We start from the raw sequence: 21,666 nt of genomic DNA, 5'->3' as shown, positions 1-21,666 counted from the left end.
TGTTAAACGCATCCCAGAATACGTTGTTTTTTGCAACAAGTATCACATTGTTGACTCATATTTAGCTTGTGGTCTCCACATAACCCCTAGATCCCTTTCTGCCGTTACTCCTTCCTAGACAGTCTCTGCCCATTCTGTGATGTGTGAAAACTGATGTTCCTTCCTAAGGTGGAGGCACTTTGCATTTGTCTTTATTAAACGTTCATCCAGTGTACTTCAGACCATTCTCCAATTTGTCCAGATCATTTTATTTGACCCCGTCCTCCAAAGCATGCAATACCTCCCAGTTTGGTATCATCTGCAAACTTAATAAAGCAAACTTTCTATGCCACATCTAAAGTCGTTGATGAAGATATTGAACAGGAGCCGTCCAAAACAACCCCTGAAGAACCCCACTTGTTATACCCTTTCAGCAGGATTGGGAGCCATAATAACACTCTCGAGTACAGTTATCCAGCCAGTTATGCACCCACCTTATAGTTAGCCCCTCTAATTGTATTTGCTAGTTTATCAATAAGAATATCATGCGAACCGTATCAAATGCCTTACTAAGTCTAGATACCACATCCACCGCTTCTCCCTTTATCCCACAAGATCGTTTATCCTATCAAAGAAAGCGATCAGATTGTTTGGACATGATTTGTTTTCTTACAAATCCATGCTGGGCTATTCCCTATCACCTTACCACCTTTCCAAGTGTTTGCAAATGATTTCCTTAATTACTTGCTCCATTATCCTTCCCTGGCACAGAAGTTAAACTAACTGGTCTGTAGTTTCCTGGGTTGTTTTTATTTCCCTTTTTATAGATGGGCACTATATTTGCCCTTTTCCAGTCTTCTGGAATCTCTCCTGTTTCCCATGATTTTCCAAAGATAATGGCTAGAGGCTCAGGTACCTCCTCTATTAGCTCCTTGAGTATTCTAGGATGTATTTCATCAGGCCCTGGTGACTTGCAGGCATCTAACTTTTCTAAGTGATTTTTAACTTGTTCTTTTTTTATTTTATCTTCTAAACCTAACCCCTTCCCAGAAACATTCACTATGTTAGGCATTTTTTCAGACTTCTTGGTGAAGACCGAAACAAAGAAGTCATTAAGCATCTCTGCCATTTCCAAGTTTCCTGTTACTGTTTCTCCCTCCTTGCTGAGCAGTGGGCCTACCCTGTCCTTGGTCTTCCTCTTGCTTCTAATGAATTGATAAAAAGTCTTCTTGTTTCCCTTTATTCCCATAGCTAGTTTGAGCTCATTTGGTGTCTTTGCCTTTCTAATCTTGCCCTATGCTGCGCCTATGCTCTGTGACTTGGTTCTGAGCTAGACTGAAGGAGTCCTTCTCTCTATGCCCTCCCCACCCCCCCACAACTAGGTTCATTTTTTTGGGCTTTGTGTGGGATGAGCATTTGGTTCTATTATGTACAATAGCATTTCAGTGGACACAATGATCATTGACTGAGTTTTAATTTATAAGACAGGAAAGGAGAAGAATGGTCAAATCTCAAGTTACTGTAAAGAGAAAAAAAATCCCCAACCATTTAAGAGAATAATTCTAAGACAAATTGTGTCCTTGCTGCTTGTCTTTTCATCACTTTCACATCCTGCCTTTGACATACTAGAATGTTTCAAAATCTTTGACAGGCAGTATTTGGTCAATGTCAAAGGCTTAGCTTTGCAATTCTAAATGCAGATGAATGAAGAAATACCAGAGATACTTACCAATGTGCTTCTTTGGGCCTGTGAGAGTTTCGTTGCCACAAAGTACTGGACAGGTGCAAGAACTATGATCACTACTGCTCCAATTAAGGCACTGATTCCAAGCAGGTAGTACAGCAGAAGCACACCTACAATAATCTGATGTAAGAAAGGGTGAAAAGACAAGGAATTACCTCATTGTAGACACACAGCAAAGAATAAGCAGACAGTGAAGGCCATAAATGCCCCTGGATTGTGTGCTGAAAAAAAGGATTTCACTATGACAAAGCCTGCCTCAGGGTTTCACGTACAACCTCAGAAGTTTTGCTTCATATGCTGCATTACCAACCTACCATATAAAGTGTTTAAAATCCATCAAAGCTATGCAATCTCCAATGAAGGCATGTGGTCTGAACAAAGATGGGAGGAGCAGAGGTCAAGCTAAAGTACAAAAAAACCCCAAAAAACCCAAACCCAAACCAAACCCATAATTATGGTCAATTTACCCTGCTCAGAGTCTCATTAACTTACTACTGGTAGAAAAAGGACAGCTAGGTGTGGAAAAATATGGATGTTCCAGTGTGATTCTAAATAAACATACAGGGGTCTTCTTTCATTGGTGGGCTGTGTGTTTTTAATCTCAGATTGCAAGAAGTTTAGAAAAGCTTGCTGTACATTTCTGTACTGCCTGGATTCCCTGCTACAGATACCATATATAGAATATTGCAGTGCTCTGTATTGCAACAAAGTATCATAGGTTCTACTGTAATATAAACAATAAAAATAGTTGAAAATCTTTTCATTTGGTATTTCTCACTGTTCTGTTGACAGTTACTACAGCCCTTTCCCCCGCTTGGTGATCGGATAACATGATGTGTACTTTATTATACTTGCTCATATTTTTGTCAAAATTTTTGGCAGATTTAAGGTCTCATCCCCTTTTTTTTTAAATTAAGGGGAAACCTACAGCTCCAAGTTTGGTCTCAATCTTTCAGTCCATGATGCATAGGAAAAGTCTAATTTAATTCATTGGGATTTATACATACATAAGATTGGCAGTTTCCCACAATGGAGAACAGTATTAAAGAATGTTAAAGATACAGTTGATATTTTACTCATTTTGAATTTAAAGCAGAAAGCAGGATATTATACTGTGCAGTGATGGCATTGCTGCAGACAAAGGCCACACTGTACATTATAATGCACAAAGAAATAAGGAACAAAATCATTGGAGAATTAATGCCACTGAAAATCTCCACCTCAGATAAACTCAGCTGTAAACCTGTAAGAAGTTTCATGATCTTGTGTGTCAAACACACAGTCCCTTAGTGAATGGAAGTAGCGAAGGACAAAATGCTCATTGCCAGTCTGTGCTGCAGGTATTGAGGTATAAAACAGCAGCGTAGATTGGAGAGGAGAATTTTGCCCTTAGATCCTATAACCATCATTATAAACGTAACCCATCAGTCAGGACATTCCCAGTAATGATGTACTAATGTACAAACGTGTGAACAATTTGGGCAACTGACATTCTGTCCAATAAGATTATATAAACTAAACTCTAACCTTCCACATAAAATCAGGGCATAGGACATATAATTAGAAAATCAATTTCATGTCCCATTCCCCTTAAGTTAATTAAAAATATAATGTAGTAATTTCCCTAATATTTTGCCTAATGTTCTCTCTGTCTGGACTCATTCCTATAATGCTTACACATGTATAACCTCCACTGATGTCAGAGTTACGTTCACATTAGGAGAGTAAGATGAAGACTAAGCCCATAGCTTCCACTGATATTAATGGGAGTTATGTGTGCATATGGAGAGGAAAATAGACTCTTTATTTTTCCCATTAGTGTCTGATCTTATTCAACGGGTTAATGCAAAGCTTCCTTTGACCCTTTGCAGCCTCCTCCGCCCCAAATAATCCTTTGGTCCATCTCTACAGATTATTTAAAATGTATTAAAGTTGACAAGGCATCCTTTTAAAAATACCCTGCAGTGTTTACTTAGAAAAATACAGTGTCATGAAAGGTATAAAGGAGGAACAGTACATGCTGGATGGGAATCCTCTAGGAACAAAAGTTAAATATTAATTGAAATACACTTTACAAACTATTTGCAGTCATAAGGGTCTGATCCTATAAAAGTCTTCCATGGGTATGATCCATAGCACGCTGAAGTCAATGGGATTCTTTCCATTGACTTCAGTAGGGTGTCTTTCAGTGTACAACTGCCACTGAAGACCTTAGTGTCAGTTTCTTCCATGGAGCTGTTTGTAGCAAGAGGCCCTAAATCAGTAAGGGGCAGATCTTCCCACCCAAGAGAGAGTCTTGGAAGGATGCAAATATGCCACAGAACCCTCCGTGAGGAGGAGCCTGGCAGCACAGCTCCAACTAAGGCCAGAAAGTGAAACCCCATGAGTTCATGAAGCCAGTGCAAAGGCACAGGAACTCCAAGTAGACAGCCCTAACCTTTGTGGACTGCCAAGTTCTCAGGGGATCCACTGATTCTGGGGATGGAACAGAGAGGAGCGGGAAACCTATTTATTTTATCTGCCCCATAGACAAGTTTTGTGGGTGCAAACTTATGAGGTTCACTGTCCCAAGCTGTGGGAGTGGCCAGCATCTGGGACAGCAGACTATGATCCTGTACTTTACAGTTGATTAAAAGTGATCCTATCCTCATCTTCTCCCCCATACTGCGATATGAGATGTAAACGTTTTCAATATACAGAGCACGCATTGGACAAAAATACCTGTGCCGTACAAGGGTGTGGACATTAGTAGTCAAAACATCTAATTATTATTGCAATGAATTCTAATCCTCATCATGCAAGACACCACATAATCATGATATGTAGTGTTGTTGTAGCTGTGTTGGTACCAAGATATTAGAAAGTCAAGGTGGGTGAGGTAATATCAGCTGGTCCGATAAAAGACATTACCTCATCCACCTTGTCTCTCTAGAAGAGTGGCTAGTTATTGTTCTCAGCCCATTAAAATATTATTTGGCAGCTAGCAAGTAGTTACATCACAATTCCAAGAGGATCATGGTTTTAAAAAATCCTGTAATGAAACTTTACATAACTTCCTTTAAGCAAAACCTCAAAGCTCTTCTCTGACCACGACAGGGATATTTATGACAATTTACCATGACCAAGAAACTCACTAGTATGACTGATTCTGTTACAGATGAATAAAAATCTGCCTTGTGTCTGGTTTTAAAAGGTAAAGTAAAGTATGTTTGATTAAAAATATAAATTATCCTTCTCAATGACTTGGGGGTTTAAGGATGTGAGATTTTCCATCGAGAAAGGAGGACATCTATGGCAGAAAGGTAAAAGCCCTTACAGGGTCTAATACTGCTCCTAGGGAATCTTTCTATTGACTTCAATGGGCTAGAATCAGGCAGCAACTGAAAGCCATAGCAAAACTCCCATTCACTTCAGTTGGAACAAGATAGGGCTCAAAGTCTGTACCCTTTTAGAAAAAAAATTATACATGTGCAAATCTTCTAATCAAGGAGAAGTTATTAAACTCATAAAAATGGCTACAATGTTGGTTAAGTCTCTCCAAAGTAAAAATTAATTTGTTTTAAATAATTGCTTGGTTTGTTCAATTTTTGATTAAAAGACTTTTGAGCATCCATTTAAGTGCTGATGCCGTATTATTAGGAAAAGCAATGAATGGGTGTGGGGCAAAGGCATCTTGGAGAAGAGTCTGACAAACATGATGCAGAATTCATTGATTTCTATAGCACAGTGCATTTGGCATGCCACAAAAACAATATGGGAATTATCCTGATTTGCTGCAGAATGCTGTAGGATAACAATGCATTTTAATGTAGATATATTTTTTGAAATGTAAACCAGAAATTAGAGCATGAAGAGCCCAGTGGAGCTGCAGCCATTTATATTAGATGAAGATCTGGCCCTAAAAGTGAAAGCAATTAAAAAAAAAAGCTGCTACTTTGTAATTTGTTTACTAGTTTTTATTTTAGTCTGCTTTCTGCATAGCCAGCCTCCCTTCTGTGCCAATGGACATTATGTTCAATTCTCATGCATTAACTTGACATCTGAGGTCTGATGCAGCTTCTGTTGGAGTCAATGGGAATTTCGCTACTGAATCATCCACAATTCCTCGTGTTCCAGCTCATGTCATGCCATAGAAGAGCTTCAATAAAGCACTAATATTATTAGAATGACAACAGAAAGTAATACATTAGATATTTCAAAAGTGTGAGCATTCTCCAGGCAGTTCAAGAGGGGATGATTAATTGGATTGCAAGTGAAGATATAAAGCCTCCTCATCCAGAAGACATCACTTCTCTCTCTCCATGTGGCCTTCTAATAACATGCAGCTCAGTAATACTGAGTAACTAAAGTAACGTTACTTGACGTTATCTCACCTCCAGCACTGACTGTTAAATATAACTTCTGAACAGCATTAGATGGAAATGGGTTCAATGAATAATGTTACTTTGCTTGCTCAGATAATTGTTTGATTCAACTCTCCCATTTTTGATGAACCAATTCATTTTTCTGTACAAGAACATCACACAATTATTTATTCCTGTAGTCCAGACTGGTAACGATAATCATAAATGGGGCAGATGAGGATGCGCTGAAAGACACTGTTGTGAAAAAGCTAGGTATGGCTGGAAAACAAGAATTCTATTATGTGAAAAGTTTTGAGGTTTCAACATTTGTTTTTGGTCCACAATTGGGATGAAACTGAGTTTTTTCTCTCTCTCTCACGCACACACAGTTAGGGCACTCACCTGGAACAGAGCAATCACCCATACCCTAGAATGTATCCAAGGTTAGTTCCTTACCTTCCTGGGTACTAGCTATTCTGGCCAATGGCTATTCTAGACTCATTCACACACCAAAGATTCCATCCTGGACCTGAGAAACCTATTTAATGAATCTGCATTTTCTGATGAAAAAATGTCTAATCAGTAAATTCCTAACCAGCTCTAGAAATAACACTTATTTTTATAAGATCTAGCCTATTAAGTCCCTCTGTTCTTTTGACTGACAAACTTTGCTATAGCTACTTCAGTCTGATTTGAGGGTTATGTAAGTGACAAACCAAGTTAGGAAAAAAGATCTGATGTGGGAATCCAGTGTATTGCCCTGGCAATGACAAGCGCTATTGTGTTGGGGTCTTTATCATGCCCTTAATCTGCACATGAAACTCCCATTTATGGCAATAATTCTAACGTGAAAAAACATACATTTTCTCCACAAATAGAGCATTATTTATTGCATCACTAAAATGTAAGAATTTTTGCACTTTTCTTTTAAAACATGTTATAAATAATAAAAGTGGTAAATGATTTATTTGCATTAAATTTTACACACATTTAGATCTTGGTATGAATTTAGGAACAGGCTTTGCTTGAGCTCTGCAGAACTTATATTGTTTGATGGTTTACATTTTTGTCCCTGCAGTTTTCAAAATATTGGAATTGCAAACTAGTACCTCCCAATTCCCTTTGAAATAAAAGTCTATAAAGCCAGCAGCATAAAATAGCTGTCTTTTATTGCAAATTAAAATTTCAAGGAAGCTGAATAATAACAGTTAGATCTCCAAGTGCTTTACAAAAGAGGGCATAAGAATCATTATTCTGATTTTATGGATACAAACACACAGGAACAGAGAAGTTAAGTGGATTGCCAAAGGTTACAGCAGGAGCAGAACCCAGATTTATTGATTTCTAGGCCAGTGCCTTATCCACTAGACTACTGTGGTATCATCGATACTAAATGTTTTCTTCTGATCCAGAAGCCTTATTTCCTCAATGCCCAATGGATGATTACATTATCAATACCTGTATGTTCAGGCCAGCTGCATCCTCATACATACCCTCATGGAAATTATACCTGCTTGGGACAGGAGTAATCAACATGAAGTTTAGAGCAGCTGAGTTAGATTACATCCATTCTTCTGACTTTTAGATTTTCCAGACCATTCCCTATGTAACTTTGCTCACAAAGTACCTTTGCAGTATGAACAGAACAGAAATATCACTGATGTATTTGAAACTGAATTGTCTACTTTAAAAAGCCGCATATTAATTTAGAGTCTGTTCTCTTTCACTGTTGACTATTTATATTTGTCAGGTGGGCATTCTTGGCAAAAACAAAAAAAGCAGCCCAACAAATACAATCGGAGTTGCTGTATTTATGTCAGATGAAATAATTTCCATACAGTGACTCTGTAGTACTGTTAACCTCCTCTTAAAATTACCAATGGGAGTTTTGGAGGTTTCTATGGTTTTGTTAAATATTGACTTTTCCAAACTAAGTAAATTACACTCTCTCTCTGTTTTAGTGGGTTAGACACCTAGGGACTTTGTACTTTTTTCATCTTAAAGCCCTGATGCAAGCAAACCTGATTTCACTGGGCATTACATATGCATAAGGACTTCAGAACTGGGCAATTAAGAGCCAACAACTGGTGGTGGCAGTACTGTACAAGTGGAAAAACAAGAGTGAAGAACTGTGGATGGACATGTAAATAGAGGAGAGCAAGGAAAAAGGAGGGGACAAGGTAGCAAACTGATTTCATGTGGCAAACGAAGCTGTGCAATCGCATAAGCACGAGTTATGACTGGGATTTGCTGCTAGTTATAGGATCTGGATACATTAAAAGGCACCTGTGTAAAATAACAGCCACAGCCATTTGAAATTATTAGTACCACAAGCCCACATATTACGCTGTGTATGTAGTGTAGCTTTTGGCTAGGCTAAATACTGTAGCAAATTAGGCCAAATAGGTACCTAAAACAATGCAGTTGCCTGTGTAGAAACAATTGTGTTTTCTTCCAGATTTTTCATTTGGTCCATCTGGAATTCACAACAAGAGGAAAGAGTTGCAAAAATGTAATGGCCCTGAAGGATATTTCTAGGAGTAGGAATAGTGAGTGCGTGTATTATCCTCTGGGGCAAGGCAGCAAATCATATTTTGGGATATAAATTTAGTGGCCTGCGTCTAGCTCCTGTTAAACATTTATCCACAATGAAAAGCCAGTACAAAATACTGTACAATTTGATAGGATGTTGGCACTCTATGACTGACAGAGATCCATGGCTAAAATAGCAGAGGAGTCAGGATGAAATGAACTGTACCGGGAGGGATTTGGTGAAAAGTATACACAGTGCCCATCGGTACAATACTCCTGGGGGCCAGTGCTATTAGTTTCCCACTTTCATGAGCACTAAAATTGAAGACTAATGTTTAAAATATGTTTTTGAAAACAGCTTAAGAAAGGCTAATGAGCATAGGTGTTTAAGTGAAAAAGGCCTGCTGTTACTGTCCTTGGGCTTACAGGGGAGTTTGGCATGAGCTGGAGGCAATGGCAGTTTTGTTGAATGACCAAAGAATGCACGATTGAGCCTTAAGTGATTTCAGTAAGCTCCTGCTTCCCTTACACCTTCCAGTGGGTCACCACTGGGATTCAGAAAACAAGTGATTGTAATGGTCTATGGTTAGCCCCTTTGCTGTTGTGTCACAATGCAGTTAACGTAATGGTGCATTAAAGTAATGCGATTGGTACAAGGGGCAGCTCCTGATGGTATTTGTGGCAGAAAACGAAGTTTGTTTGGCAACACTCCAAGAGTTAATTCCCAATATAAGTCTAACACACTGTCAAATTACACGCTATTTTCAAACATGACCTACACAGTCTTGAGGAAATTTATGACATTCTAAGTGAAAACCCTCTTTTATTCTTGTTATAACACTCTTACTTCTGTTAAATTCATTTCTATCTTCTTGTTCTCTCTGCTTCAATAAAATTCATGAGAGAATGATCACTATAGGTGTAAGTACATTAACAACATATGAACATTCCATGTTCTTACCTGCACAGGCATAGCCCAAAGGTTAGGGCAGAGGAAGAAGAACCACATCAGTTGGTTTGTATCTATGGCAACCAGGTTACAGATCTGGCCTGCAGTCATTTCCCCCATAGACATGTTGGAAGTGGAAAGTTGCATAATCTTATTGTATATTTTTGTCTGGAAATTAGAACATTAAGTTTCATGTTCAGAGAAAAATCAGATAGCACTGATTGCTTTACATTACTATTAAAACGGCTTGATTTCTATGTTTTAGAGCAGTGGTTCCCAAACTTGTTCCGCCGCTAGTGCAGGGAAAGCCTCAGGCAGGCCGGGTCAGTTTGTTTACCTGCTGCATCCGCAAGTTTGGCCGATTGCAGCTCCCAGTGGCCACGGTTCACTGCACCAGGCCAATGGGAACTGCTGGAAGTGGCGGCCAGCACGTCCCTCAGCCCGCGCCACTTCCAGCAGCTCCCATTGGCCTGGAGCAGCGAACCGCGGTCACTGGGAGCTGCGATTGGCTAAACCTGCAGACACAGCAGATAAACAAACCAGCCCGGCTCACCAGGGGTTTTCCCTGCACAAGCGGCGGAACAAGTTTGCGAACCACTGTTTTAGAGAAACTCCTACCACGTGAAGGGCTGATCCTAAAATAAAACCAATTTGTTATTTAGAAGGTGGCCAGAAAGCATTAGTGAACACACACAAAACAAGATCTCCAGTTTCAAACAGAAGAGTGCCCTAGTCCTGCATACTTCGAACAACAAAAACTCCTGTTACTTTCAATGGGAGTTGTGCATGTATGCAAGGAATGTATGCTTAAGATCTTTTTAAATGGGACTTAAAATTTCCAAACCTCCTGTCCTCCACTCCCACAGAAAACTCAGAGAGATCAGATTCATAACATTTTGCTAAACATTCCCCATTAGGGAGGCAAGTGCAGTCTCTATGAGGTGAAGCCTCATATAGGCAGAGGACCTACTGGTAACCTTAATTGAAACCACAGATTCTGCAAGGAAAGCTGGTTCTGTCTGTGGTACTTATGCTTCTCTAACTTCCCATGATGTTTGGTTCAGGCCTCACCCAGCCTGAGGATCTGCTTTGCTGTGCTGACTTCACTGTGTGAATTTAACTCTAGATTTGCAATAAAAATGTCACAAACCCCCAGATGAATAAAATAGTTGGCCTAATTCTCCTTTCAATTAAAAGCCATTATTACGAGAGAGGAGAATTAGGCTCCATGATTCAGAAAATAAGTAATATGCAATATTTGAGAAGCACTTTTTACCAATTAATTTTTAATTTAGGTACTAAAGCTATACAGCTTTGCTTCATGGCTGCTCATAAGACTTATTTGATGAAAGGCACTCAGATTCCACGAACCCATTGCATTTAGTTGCCAGCCATAAATCACAAGGGATTAAGCCATGTAGGACAGGTGCACATTTGTATGAAGGAGGAAAGGAGATGAAAGGTTGCCACAAAATCGAGATACTATAGCACAAAGAGAACTTATCAAAAAACCTTATATGGCTGGAAGACTGTCAGGCAATTGCTGCCCTTCATTCGCCTGCTACCAGGATGTTTGCTAAAAGCTCTCCATTGGAATCACAACAGAATTTCTTAGCGAGCTGGACCTTTGTGTAACATACAGTACAGGGAACAAGAATCTTAGCTTGTGACAACTATCCTGGAAGTAGTGTTTGGCAAGCGCACTCATTTCCAGCAACTTAGTAACCCTTCTAGGGAATTTTGTATCAGTTTCTGGCAATTATATTTTAAGTACCTTTCATAGTTATTTGTGATTTGGGGGGCAGCTAAAAGTAGTGGATAAAGTGGGAAACCAGGCTAAGGAGGAGAACAACAGGTTAGTAAAACACAAACATTTGTGATTTCCTCTCATATTTTGGATCAAAATTTTGTTTTCACAGAAATTTTCTGATCAGCTCTAACCAAGGCAATACTGGTTGGAATGGGTAGAATCCAGAGATCTGGCTGCTAAGAAGAATTTACAATGGATAATCAGGAGTGGATTAAATAATTAGGCAGCTAATGAGAGCCCTTGTAATAAATGGGTACTTTCAGTGGCTGTTAGTATATCTGAATTGATTGAATGTTTAATTAATGCTAACTACTACTGGGCTGACTGTTCACATCTCTTAGGGTATGTTTTGACCAGTGTATCTGGCAATATTAACTTATAACATTACAGTTAATTGTTCTATTTACTGTTAGAATTTTTCTAACTGCAGAACTCTCTATAGCAAATAAAGTCATTGTGATCCAGTGTTTAGAGTTATATTATAATATGGGCCAAATGGTGTTGTGATCAGGTGCACAGGGAGTCTGTGCCAATATGTCAGAGCACAGGGGAGTCCTCCAAGAACTTGACTCCTGGAAGCACTGGGTCATGTACTGTGTGGGTAAGAGAGAGGGGAGACTTCCTGTCCGAGGGAGACTCCAGGTCCCTGAAAGGCGGTGAGGGGCTTGGAAAATGAGCAGGGACCAGAATGAAGTCCCTGCTGAGAGGGTGGGGAAACAGAATTACTCCCCTCCCCCCAAATATCGGAATTGGTGTCACTGCACTCTGATGATTCAGATCATACAATCTCTGAATGAGAACATTAGGAAGAAAGTTCTCCTATGAGCATATTTTTCCATAAATGACAACTTCTGGGGCCTTGTACTTCCTCTGGATCCATTACTGACCATTATTAGAGGCCGAATATTGGACTAGAATGGCTAGTAACACTTACCTCAGTGGGAGAGCTCCCAATTTACTATGATATAATTAAGTAGAATTTAAACCTATGCGTCTATTACAGCTGTTATACTTCTAGTATGTATGCACTTTCCCTCTGTAGGCATGTTACTTATTATCATCTTGGGTACCTGAATTGCTCCTCTCAAATTAATGCCAGTTTCAATGGCAACATAGTATGATGCCTGGAGAATCGTCCTTTGCAACAGAAGAGCAAAAAATAGAAGGACAGCCAAAACATAGGCATTGGACAGGAACTCTTGAGATGAAATAAAGAAAACACCAAGAATTTTAATCTGTAAGAAAAAGAAAGTTAGAAAACAGATTTAATTCAATTTTTTTTTCAGTCAAGCTTATTTTTGTACAATTCATGTTTGAAGAATTCAATGTATTACTTTGGAAGTTTTTTCAAATCTGACCCAATACTGTCAGTCTGAAGACTCAGGAAGACAGTGGCGTATTGCATCAGACTGCAAAGTCTATTTTTGCAATCAGAAGAATTAGTAAATTATTTTTATTTAACTGCAAAATTATATTCAACAGAGATTTTTTTTTGATGGAATAACAGAAATTCATAGAGACCCAAGCCCCTTAAAAAGTGGGAAGGGGGACTAATTCATGGAGAGCAGGATTTTAAGAACTCAGCACTTAAGCTGCCAGAGAAGCTAGCAAACAGGGACGTTTTATAAGAGGGTTTAGAGAGAGAGAGTGCAAGAGGCAGATACATCTAACAAATACACTCTAATCTTAGGCCAATAACCCCTCTTACCCCGCCCCCAAACCCAACCAAGTAGACAAACAAGCACCCTCACCCCCCAACACGCCCTCTTCCCCCTAAACCCTGCAAGAATAAAAAGAATAATGCAGGCAGAAGCCCAGAAGCAGAGTGTAGACTATCCAATTTATTGGACTGAATGCAGCATGTATGATTACTAGTGGGCAGGTGGTATACGTATGCATATGGTGAAAACAGCTCATGGCCCTCAGAGATGCAATACGGGTGCTTGAGGCCAAAGTGGCTGAAATGGAGGAGTTAAGGGACACAGAGAAGTATACAGCTGAGACTTTCAGGAACACAACACAAAGGTCCCACCCTCAGCCTGACAGGCTCTGTGCTGTCAAGGAAGACGAAAGTCTCAGGAAAGGAGAACATCAAGCTGGAGTGGACGGAAACAATCCCATAGTTGGGACCTTCCTTCCAGATGATGTAATGGTATCCTCTTCCACTGGGGATACCTCACCTGGGGAGAGAACATGAGTTTCTAGCAAAAGCCAAGTATAGTAATGAGGGTTTTAATTATTTGAAATATAGATAGTTGGGTTTGTGATGACTGGGAGAACAGCATGGTAAATTGCCTGCCAAATGCGAAGGCTGTATATCTCACAAGACATAGGGAAAGGTAGGAGAGTGGTTCTGGAGGCCAAATTTAGGCTGCTAGGTAACAGATGGTAATGTTTTCTGATTCCACATGAAGGCCAAGGAAGACAGGGAGAACTGCAGGATCTTACTGTCTGGATAAGATGATGGCATAGGGAGAAAGGTTTTAGGTTTATTAGCAACTGGGGGACTGTGACGGGGCACAGCGGCTCTGCACTCGTATAGCAGGGGTTAACCCTTGCTTCCTGGCAGAGGAAGCACCACCCCGGAAGTTCTGCTGGGCATGCTCCAACTGGAGCTCACATATAAAAGCCTGCAGATCAGCTCAGACTGGGCTAACCGCCGGAGGGGAAGGATGCACGCTGCTAGCTCCTGCAAAGAGAGGGCCTGTGAGTCAGGATCCAGGAATCAGCCCTGCCGAGGCATCACCGGAGATCCTGACGGAGGACGACCAAGGGGAGGAACAGACTGGAGGACCCCTTGCCGCAGAAGCACTGCCATTCCTTGTAGGAAGTGACCCGGGGAAAAGTAGAGATAAACAGCATTAAAGCTGTATTAACGCTTGGCGTGTTGCGGGCGGATTGCCGCTGAGCGAGCGGCAAGTAGGCCGTGCTACCCTGCTGCAAAGGGGGACTGTATAGACTCTGGCCACTAGGCCATGCTAACCCACCTGGAAGGGAGGATTATATGGACTTCAGCCACTAGGTCGCACCACCCCACCCGTAAGAGGGGTTATATAGACTCCGCCCGCCACGTCGCGCTACTGCACTGACCGGGGAAGCGAAGAGCGTATGATCGAGGGACAGTAACAGATGGTCCGTAGAGAGGCCAACACCTAGACTAGAGAGAGGCAAGGCCTCAGCACCTGCCACAAAGGGGCACCGTGGTACCAGGCCCACTACAGGGACCTTTTAGTAAATGAGGATCCTATACACAAAGGATGGGCTCCACCTAAAACAAAATGGAATTAGACTGCTGGCATGTCAAATTAAAAAGGTTGGAGGATTTTTTTAAACTAGGGGTAAGGGAAAAGCCAACAGTTGTGGAGTGGCACATGGTTCAGGTGGAGTCATCCCTTATGGATGAATTTATTAAAAATGGAAACTATATTCTAGTAAAAAAGATAAGAAAAGAATTGGTAAAGTACAGGTAGGCGTTAGTGAGGAACAGTCAAACGTACAAAATTCTCATTTAAAGATAACACATGAAGGCAAGAAACTGAACATTGGCAAAATGTACAAGTGCTTATATATAAATCCCAGAAGTTTAAATATTAAGATGAATATTAAGTGAACTACAGTGCCTGGTGTTAAATAAGGATACTAATATAATAGGCATTACAGAAACTTGGTGAGATGAGAATAATCAATGGGATGTGGTAATACCAGGGTACAAAATATATAGGAATCACAGAGTACATCATGTCAGTGGGGGAGTGCCACTATATGAGAGGGAAATCAGAGCCTAATTCATTTAAGATTTGTACTTCATTTAACCGTACTACAGAATCTCTTTGGATAGAAATTCCACGCTTGAATAATAAGAGTATAGCAGTAGGAATGTACTACCAACAGCCTGTCTAGAATGGTGACGGTGATTGCGAAATACTCAGGGAGATTAGACAGGCTACAAAGGCAGAAAATGCAGTAATGGGGAATTTAAACTATCCTCCTATTGACTGGATATGTCAGCTTAGGAAGAGATGCAGAGATAAAATTTCTATACACATTAAATGACTGCTCCTTGAAGCAGCTTGTCCTGGAACCCAGAAGGGGAGAGGCAATTCTTCATTTAGTCCAGAGGTTGGCAACCTATGGCATGCATGCCAAAGATGGCACGCGAGCCGTTTTTTAATGGCATGAGGCTACCTGCTGGGACTCCGCGTGCCATTAAAAGTCCTGCTCACATGGCAAGCCACAGAGTCCGCGCTCCCGGGCTGGAGCGTTCAGCTGAGCACAGAAAGCCGCCGGTCCCTCCTCTGCCTTCCCCCTTTTCCCCTGGAGCCCTGCTGCTGCATGCGCAGCGCTCTGGGGGCCGCGGCTGTGCGCTTTTGTGGGGCAGCGTTTGGCTCTGTGGGGAGGGAAAGACGCTCCCCACTCAACCGGAGCCTTGCTCTGTGGGGCGCGACCAGGCTGCGCGCACGCGGAGGCAACAGGGCTCCAGATGAGCGGGGAGCCTCATAGTAAGGGGTCCGGGGCTGGGGGAGGGGTTGGGTAAGGGATGGGGGCAGTCAAGGGACAGGGAGCAGGGTAGGTGGGATCCCAGTGTGGTGGTTAGGGGTGGGGGTCTCTGGAGGGGGAAGTCAGGGAGCAGGAAGGGGGTTGGATGGGGCATGGGAGTCCCGGGGTCTGTTTGGGGGGTGGATAGGGGTCAGGGCAGTCAGGGGACAGGGAGCAAGGAGGGTCCTGGGGGATCAGTTAGGGTGGGGGGGGGTCTCTGGAAGGGGTGGTCAGGGGACAAGGTGCTGGGGGGGTTGGATGAGTCGGGAGTTCTGGGGGGGCTGTCAGGAGGCAAGGATGTGGTGAAGGGTTGGGGCAGGCAGGGAGCGGTTGTATGGGTCCAGAGTTCTGGGGGTCCTGCCAGGGAGCGGGGAGTGGTTAGATAGGCATGGGAGTCCAGGGCGTTCTGTCTGGGTGCGGGGGTGTGGATAAGGGTTCGGGTAGTCAGGGTACAGGTAGGGGTAAGATCCTAGGGAGGCAGTCAGGGGACAAGGGGCTGGGAGGCTTAGATGGGGGTGGGGTCCCAGGAGGGGGTAGTCTGGACAAGGAGCAGGGGGGTTGGGAGTTCTGGGGGGAGCAGTCACCCAGCCCTCTGCCCTGAGTCCTGACCCCCCACCACACACACACTCAGTCCTCTGCCCTGAGCCCTGCACCCCCATACACCCCCCAGGCCCCTGCCCTGAGCTCTGTACCACCCAGCCCTCTGACTCCTTCATACCCCCCGCATGACCCCAGCCCTGACTCTGGCACCCTCCACATCCCATGCACCTCGCACATCCCCACCTCCACCCTGAGCACCAAACGGGAGCTTCTGCATCCCCACTCACATTCCCACCTGCATCCCTCACACCAACTGGGAGCTGCCCAGGTAAGTGCCCCCACACCCAAACCTCCTGCCCCAACCGAGCCCCCTCCCTCATACTAGCTCCTGGCCAGACCCTTCACCCCCAGCCCTGTGCTCAGTCCACTCCCATCCTCAGCTCAGTGCAGAGAGAGGAAGAGAATGGGCCAGAACGGGGGAGAAGGTAGGTACCCACTGTATGTGGGCAGGGCTGGGACCCCAGACTGGCAGCGGGTTGAGCAGGTCCCAGCTGGCAGGAGCCGGTGGATGGAACCCCTGAGTGGCAGTGGGCTGAGCCGCTCAGCCCACTGCCGGTCTGGGGTCCCAGCTGCTGGCCCCTCACCATCTGCTGCCGGTCTGGGGTTCTGGCTGCCGGATCCTTGCCAGCCGGAGACCTGGCCGCAGGCCCTACTTAGCCCACTGCCGACCTAGGTGAACAGAACCCCAGATCAGCACCGGGCTAAGCGGGCCAGTGGCATAAGATCAACATTTTAGTTTAATTTTAAATGAAGCTTCTTAAACATTTTGAAAATGTTGTTTATTTTACAATACAACACTAGTTTAGTTATATAATATATAGACTTGTAGAGAGAGACCTTCTAAAAAACATGAAAATGTATTACCGGCACATGAAACCTTCATTTATTCACTCTAATTTAAGACTCGGTGCACCCCTTCTGAAAGGCTGCCGACCCCTGATTTAGTCCTAAGTGAGCACAAGATCTGGTTCGAGAGGTGAATGTAGCTGAACCACTTGGTTATAGCAACCATAACATAATTAAATTTAACATCCTTGCAGAGGAAAAAAATTTCAAAGAAACCCACCACCATAGCATTTAACTTCAAACAAGGGAGCTACACAAAAATGAAGAACCTAGTTAAACATAAATTAAAAGAAAAAGTCACAATGGTGAAATGCCTGCAGCTTGCATGGAGACCATTTAAAAACACCATAATACTGGCTCAAACTAAGTGTATACCTCAAATAAAAATAATAAAGGTAAGAGGACAAAAAAAATTGTGCTGTGGCAAAACTACAGAGTAAAAGAGGTGGTAAGAAGCAAAAAGGCATCCTTTTAAAATTGTAAATTAAATCCTAGTGAGGAAAATAGAAAGTCAAGAATAATAAGGCAAGCCAAGCAAGAATTGGAAGAGCAACTAACTAATGACAGAAAAACTAACAGCATTTTTTTTAAAAAAGTACACAAGAAGAAGGAAGCCTGCCAAACTGTCAGTGAGGTCACACGATGATCAAGGTGCTAAGGGAGCACTCAAGGAAAGCCATTGCTGTGAAATAAAAATGAATCCTTTGCATCTGTCTTCACTGCAGTGGACATGAGGGTGATTCCCACACCCAAGCCATCCTTTTTAGGTGACAGATCTGAGGAAACTCACCAATCTATTCACATTTATTGAGGAAGTCAACAAGTATGTCAACAAGGGCAATCCGGTGGATATACTGTACAGGGACGTTCAGAAAGCCTTTGACAAAGTCCCTCACCAAAGGCTCTTAAGTAAACTAAGAAGTCAGGGAATAAGAGGGAAGTTCCTCTTATGGATCAGTAACCGGTTAAAATATAGGAAATAAAGGGTAAGAATGGTCAGTTTTCACAATGGAGAGAGTTAAATAATAGTAGAGTCCCTGAAAGATCTGTACTGGGACTGTGCTGTTCAACATATCCATAAATGATCTGGAAAAAAGGGGTAAACAGTGAGGTGGCAAAATTTGCAGAGGACACAAAATTACTCAAGATAGTTAAATCCAAATCTGACTGCAAAAAGTAACAAAGAGTGACAAAATGGCAGATAAAATTCAATGTTAAAAGTGCAAAATTATGCATGTTGGAAAAAATAATCCCAACTACGCATACACATTGGATGGGATCTGAATTAGCTGTTACCACTCAAGAAAGATCTTGGAATCATCATGGATAGTTCCCTGAAAACATCTGTAGCAGTCAAAAAGGCTAATAGAATGTTAAGAGCCATTAGAAAATGGATACATATTAAAACAAACTATAATTCCATTATATAAATCCATGGTATGCTCATGCCTTGAATACTGCAGTTCTGGTCCCATGTTAAAGAAGATATTAGAACTGAAAAGGTTGCCTTTCTCTGCACTAAAAATAAATAGGGCTATGGAACAGCTTCCATATGAGGAAAGATTAAAAAAAGCGAGACTGTTCAATTTAGAAAAAAGCTGACTAAGTGGGAATATGATAGAAGGCTATAAAATCATGAATGGTGTGGAGAAAGTGAATAAGAAAATGTTATTTACCCCTTTACATGACACAAGAACTAGGGGTCACTAGATGAAATGAACAGTCAGCAGGTTTAAAACAAGCATAACAAGCCTCCCCAGGAAAGGGGGTGAAGGAGGTTGGGGGGATATTTTGGGGAAATAGGAACTCCAAGTGGTCCTTTTCCTGAATCTTTGTCTAAATCACTTGGTGGTGGGAGCAATACCATCCAAGGAAAAGGAAAGGATTTGTGCCTTGGGGAAGTTTTTAACCTAAACTGCTAGAAATAAGCTTAGGGGGTCTTTCATGCGAGTCCCCACATCTCTACCCCAGAGTTCAGAGTGGGGAGGGAACCCTGACATGGAATTATAATATTCAAAAACTAGTCAGAGAACACTTCAACCTCTCTGAACACTCAATTACAGACCTAAAAGTCGCAATTCTTCAATAACAAAAATTCAAAAACAAACTCCAACAAGAAACTGCAGAACTGGAATTAATTTGCAAACTGGACACCATTAAATTAGGCTTGACTAAACACTGGGAATGGATGGGTCATTACACAAACTAAAAGCTACTTCCCCATGCTAATTTTTCCCCTACTGTTACTCACACCTTCTTGTCACCTGTTTGAAATGGGCTATCCTGATTATCACTACAAAAGTTTTTTTTCTTCTGCTGGTAATATCCCACCTTAATTGTTAGAGCTGGTAAGGCAATCCCATTTTTTCATGTTCTCTGTATATATCTTCCTACTGTATTTTCCACTGCATGCATCTGATGAAGTGGGTTTTAGCCCACAAAAGCTTGTGCCCAAATAATTTTGTTAGTCTCCAAGGTGCCCACAAGTACGCCCTGTTCTTTAAGCATAACAAAGTACTTCACACAACACAGAGTCAACCCTTGCCGCTCATTGCCATGGGATGTTGTGAAAGCCAAAAGGATTAGTGGGCTCAAAAAAGAATCAGATAAATCCCCATGCTCCGGTGTTCCTAACCTCCAACTGCCAGAAGCTGGGACTGGATGATAGGAAATGGATCACTCAGAATTGTCCTGTTCTGTTCATTCCTTCTGAAGCATCAATAACTAGCCTTAGAGACAGGATACTGGGCTAGATGGACCATTGTTTTGACACAGTATGGTTGTTCTTGCACTCTTTAATGGGTGACATGACCCCCTTTCTGCAAGGTACTGAAACACATGATTAATTTAACTGACTTCAGTGGGATTATTCACCATCTTAAAGTTAGACACATGCTCAGTTATCTTGCAGACTATGGGCCAATATCCAAAAATTCTGTGTGAGAGTTTCTAGTGCCCAGGATAATCAGTGGCATGTCTTCCGAAATCCTGTCTTCTTCATGCAGTGACAGTGCAAACTTCCTAATGTGGTTCCCTGCCAGCAGTCCTCAGCTTTCACTTAGCAGGACTCCTTCACATAGTAAGAAGATAGTTCTGCCTCTATCCACAGTTCTTGGCATCTCTGCTGAGACTGTCAATGAAGTGACTAATCAGTACCACACGTGGACTGTGTTTTTGTACTGTGCACACCCGTTCACTGGGAATTGGACTGAGGCCAAACAACTCATTAAACATTGGCCAAACTGAACAGCTACCAGATGGCAAGGACTTTCAATCAGCACTGACCTAGGCTGGATTTGAATGAGTGAAGGTCACTTTATCCTCCCATCTTCTAGTGACATGACATATCTTATAAAGGGAGTTCGCTGACTACAGAGTATTGAGATTCACACTGAGGCTGAGCTCAGCTTTCCACAAGTAACAAAAAACTCTGCCCTGAAGACCCTGACTCATTCAAGGATTCCTTACTCCACGAGTAGTTCCACTGAAGTCACAGACTGCTTATGTAGTATGTCAGTGGACTATTCACAAGAGCATCAAATATTACATGAGTGAGTCCCAAGCTCCCAAAATAGAAGCACACACCATTTGTTTGTTTATTTTCTACAATCAAGACTAAATTGATGGATGCTGTTTTCCACAATGACAGAAGAACAATTTCTGTTGCCATAGTGAAAGAAACATTAGGCCTTTTACCATCATTCATGTGACGTAAGTATTACAAACCACGGACTTTTAATCTAGCAGAAATGTTTTATTTCAGGTGATTGCTATAGAGTCAAATCTCTGTGACAAAATTAAGGTTACATTTAGGTACGCATAAAATCGTTGCTATCAAGTACTTGCATCCAAATTTTTCAACTGCTCATCTTCTAATTTTAGGCACCTACTTTTTTGGGTGCTCAAAAGCTGAGTTACCCAAAGTTGCAGGCCACTTTGGAAAATATTTGCTTTAGTTTAGGAAGGGCCACATCCAATATTAGAGCCAATTCATTCAATTATCCAAACGCTAATATATACTATGTGTATCAGCCAGAAAATCTTTGATTTCAGTAAGAAAGCCAAGCCAATTTACAATCTTTTGTTAGTATTGGAAATGGCAGTTTCTATAAGACTGAGAATTGAACTAATGAATAATGATGATCTAATGGAATTCACGTCAGGTATGTTCCAAACATTTACACTTTGTTTAATACAGTTTATCATGATTTTTAGAAACAATTTGCAGGCAACTAAGTATAAGGTCCTGATTCATCAAGGTACTTTAACATAGACTCAGCTTTAAGCATATCATTACTCATTGAAATCAATGGAACCACTCACATGC

The 21,666-nt window shown here is 41.8% G+C and overlaps 1 protein-coding gene across 1 annotated transcript in view; it reads right to left on the bottom strand.

Moving 5' to 3' along the window:
- ABCC8 (ATP binding cassette subfamily C member 8) overlaps window positions 1–21,666 on the bottom strand; it is a 134,769-nt gene that overhangs the window by 86,996 nt on the left and 26,107 nt on the right. The window contains exons 7-9 of the mRNA XM_032799206.2: window positions 12,428–12,592; window positions 9,560–9,715; window positions 1,709–1,843 (exon numbers count right to left, since the gene is read on the bottom strand). Of these exons, the coding sequence (XP_032655097.1) occupies window positions 1,709–1,843; window positions 9,560–9,715; window positions 12,428–12,592 (456 nt within the window). The remainder of the gene's footprint in view (window positions 1–1,708; window positions 1,844–9,559; window positions 9,716–12,427; window positions 12,593–21,666) is intronic.

Source organism: Chelonoidis abingdonii, chromosome 4, assembly GCF_003597395.2.
Source record: "Chelonoidis abingdonii isolate Lonesome George chromosome 4, CheloAbing_2.0, whole genome shotgun sequence".
Taxonomy (NCBI): domain Eukaryota; kingdom Metazoa; phylum Chordata; order Testudines; family Testudinidae; genus Chelonoidis; species Chelonoidis abingdonii.
The sequence above is the reverse complement of the archived record's forward strand: the minus strand, read 5'-3'. Positions and strand labels throughout refer to the sequence as shown.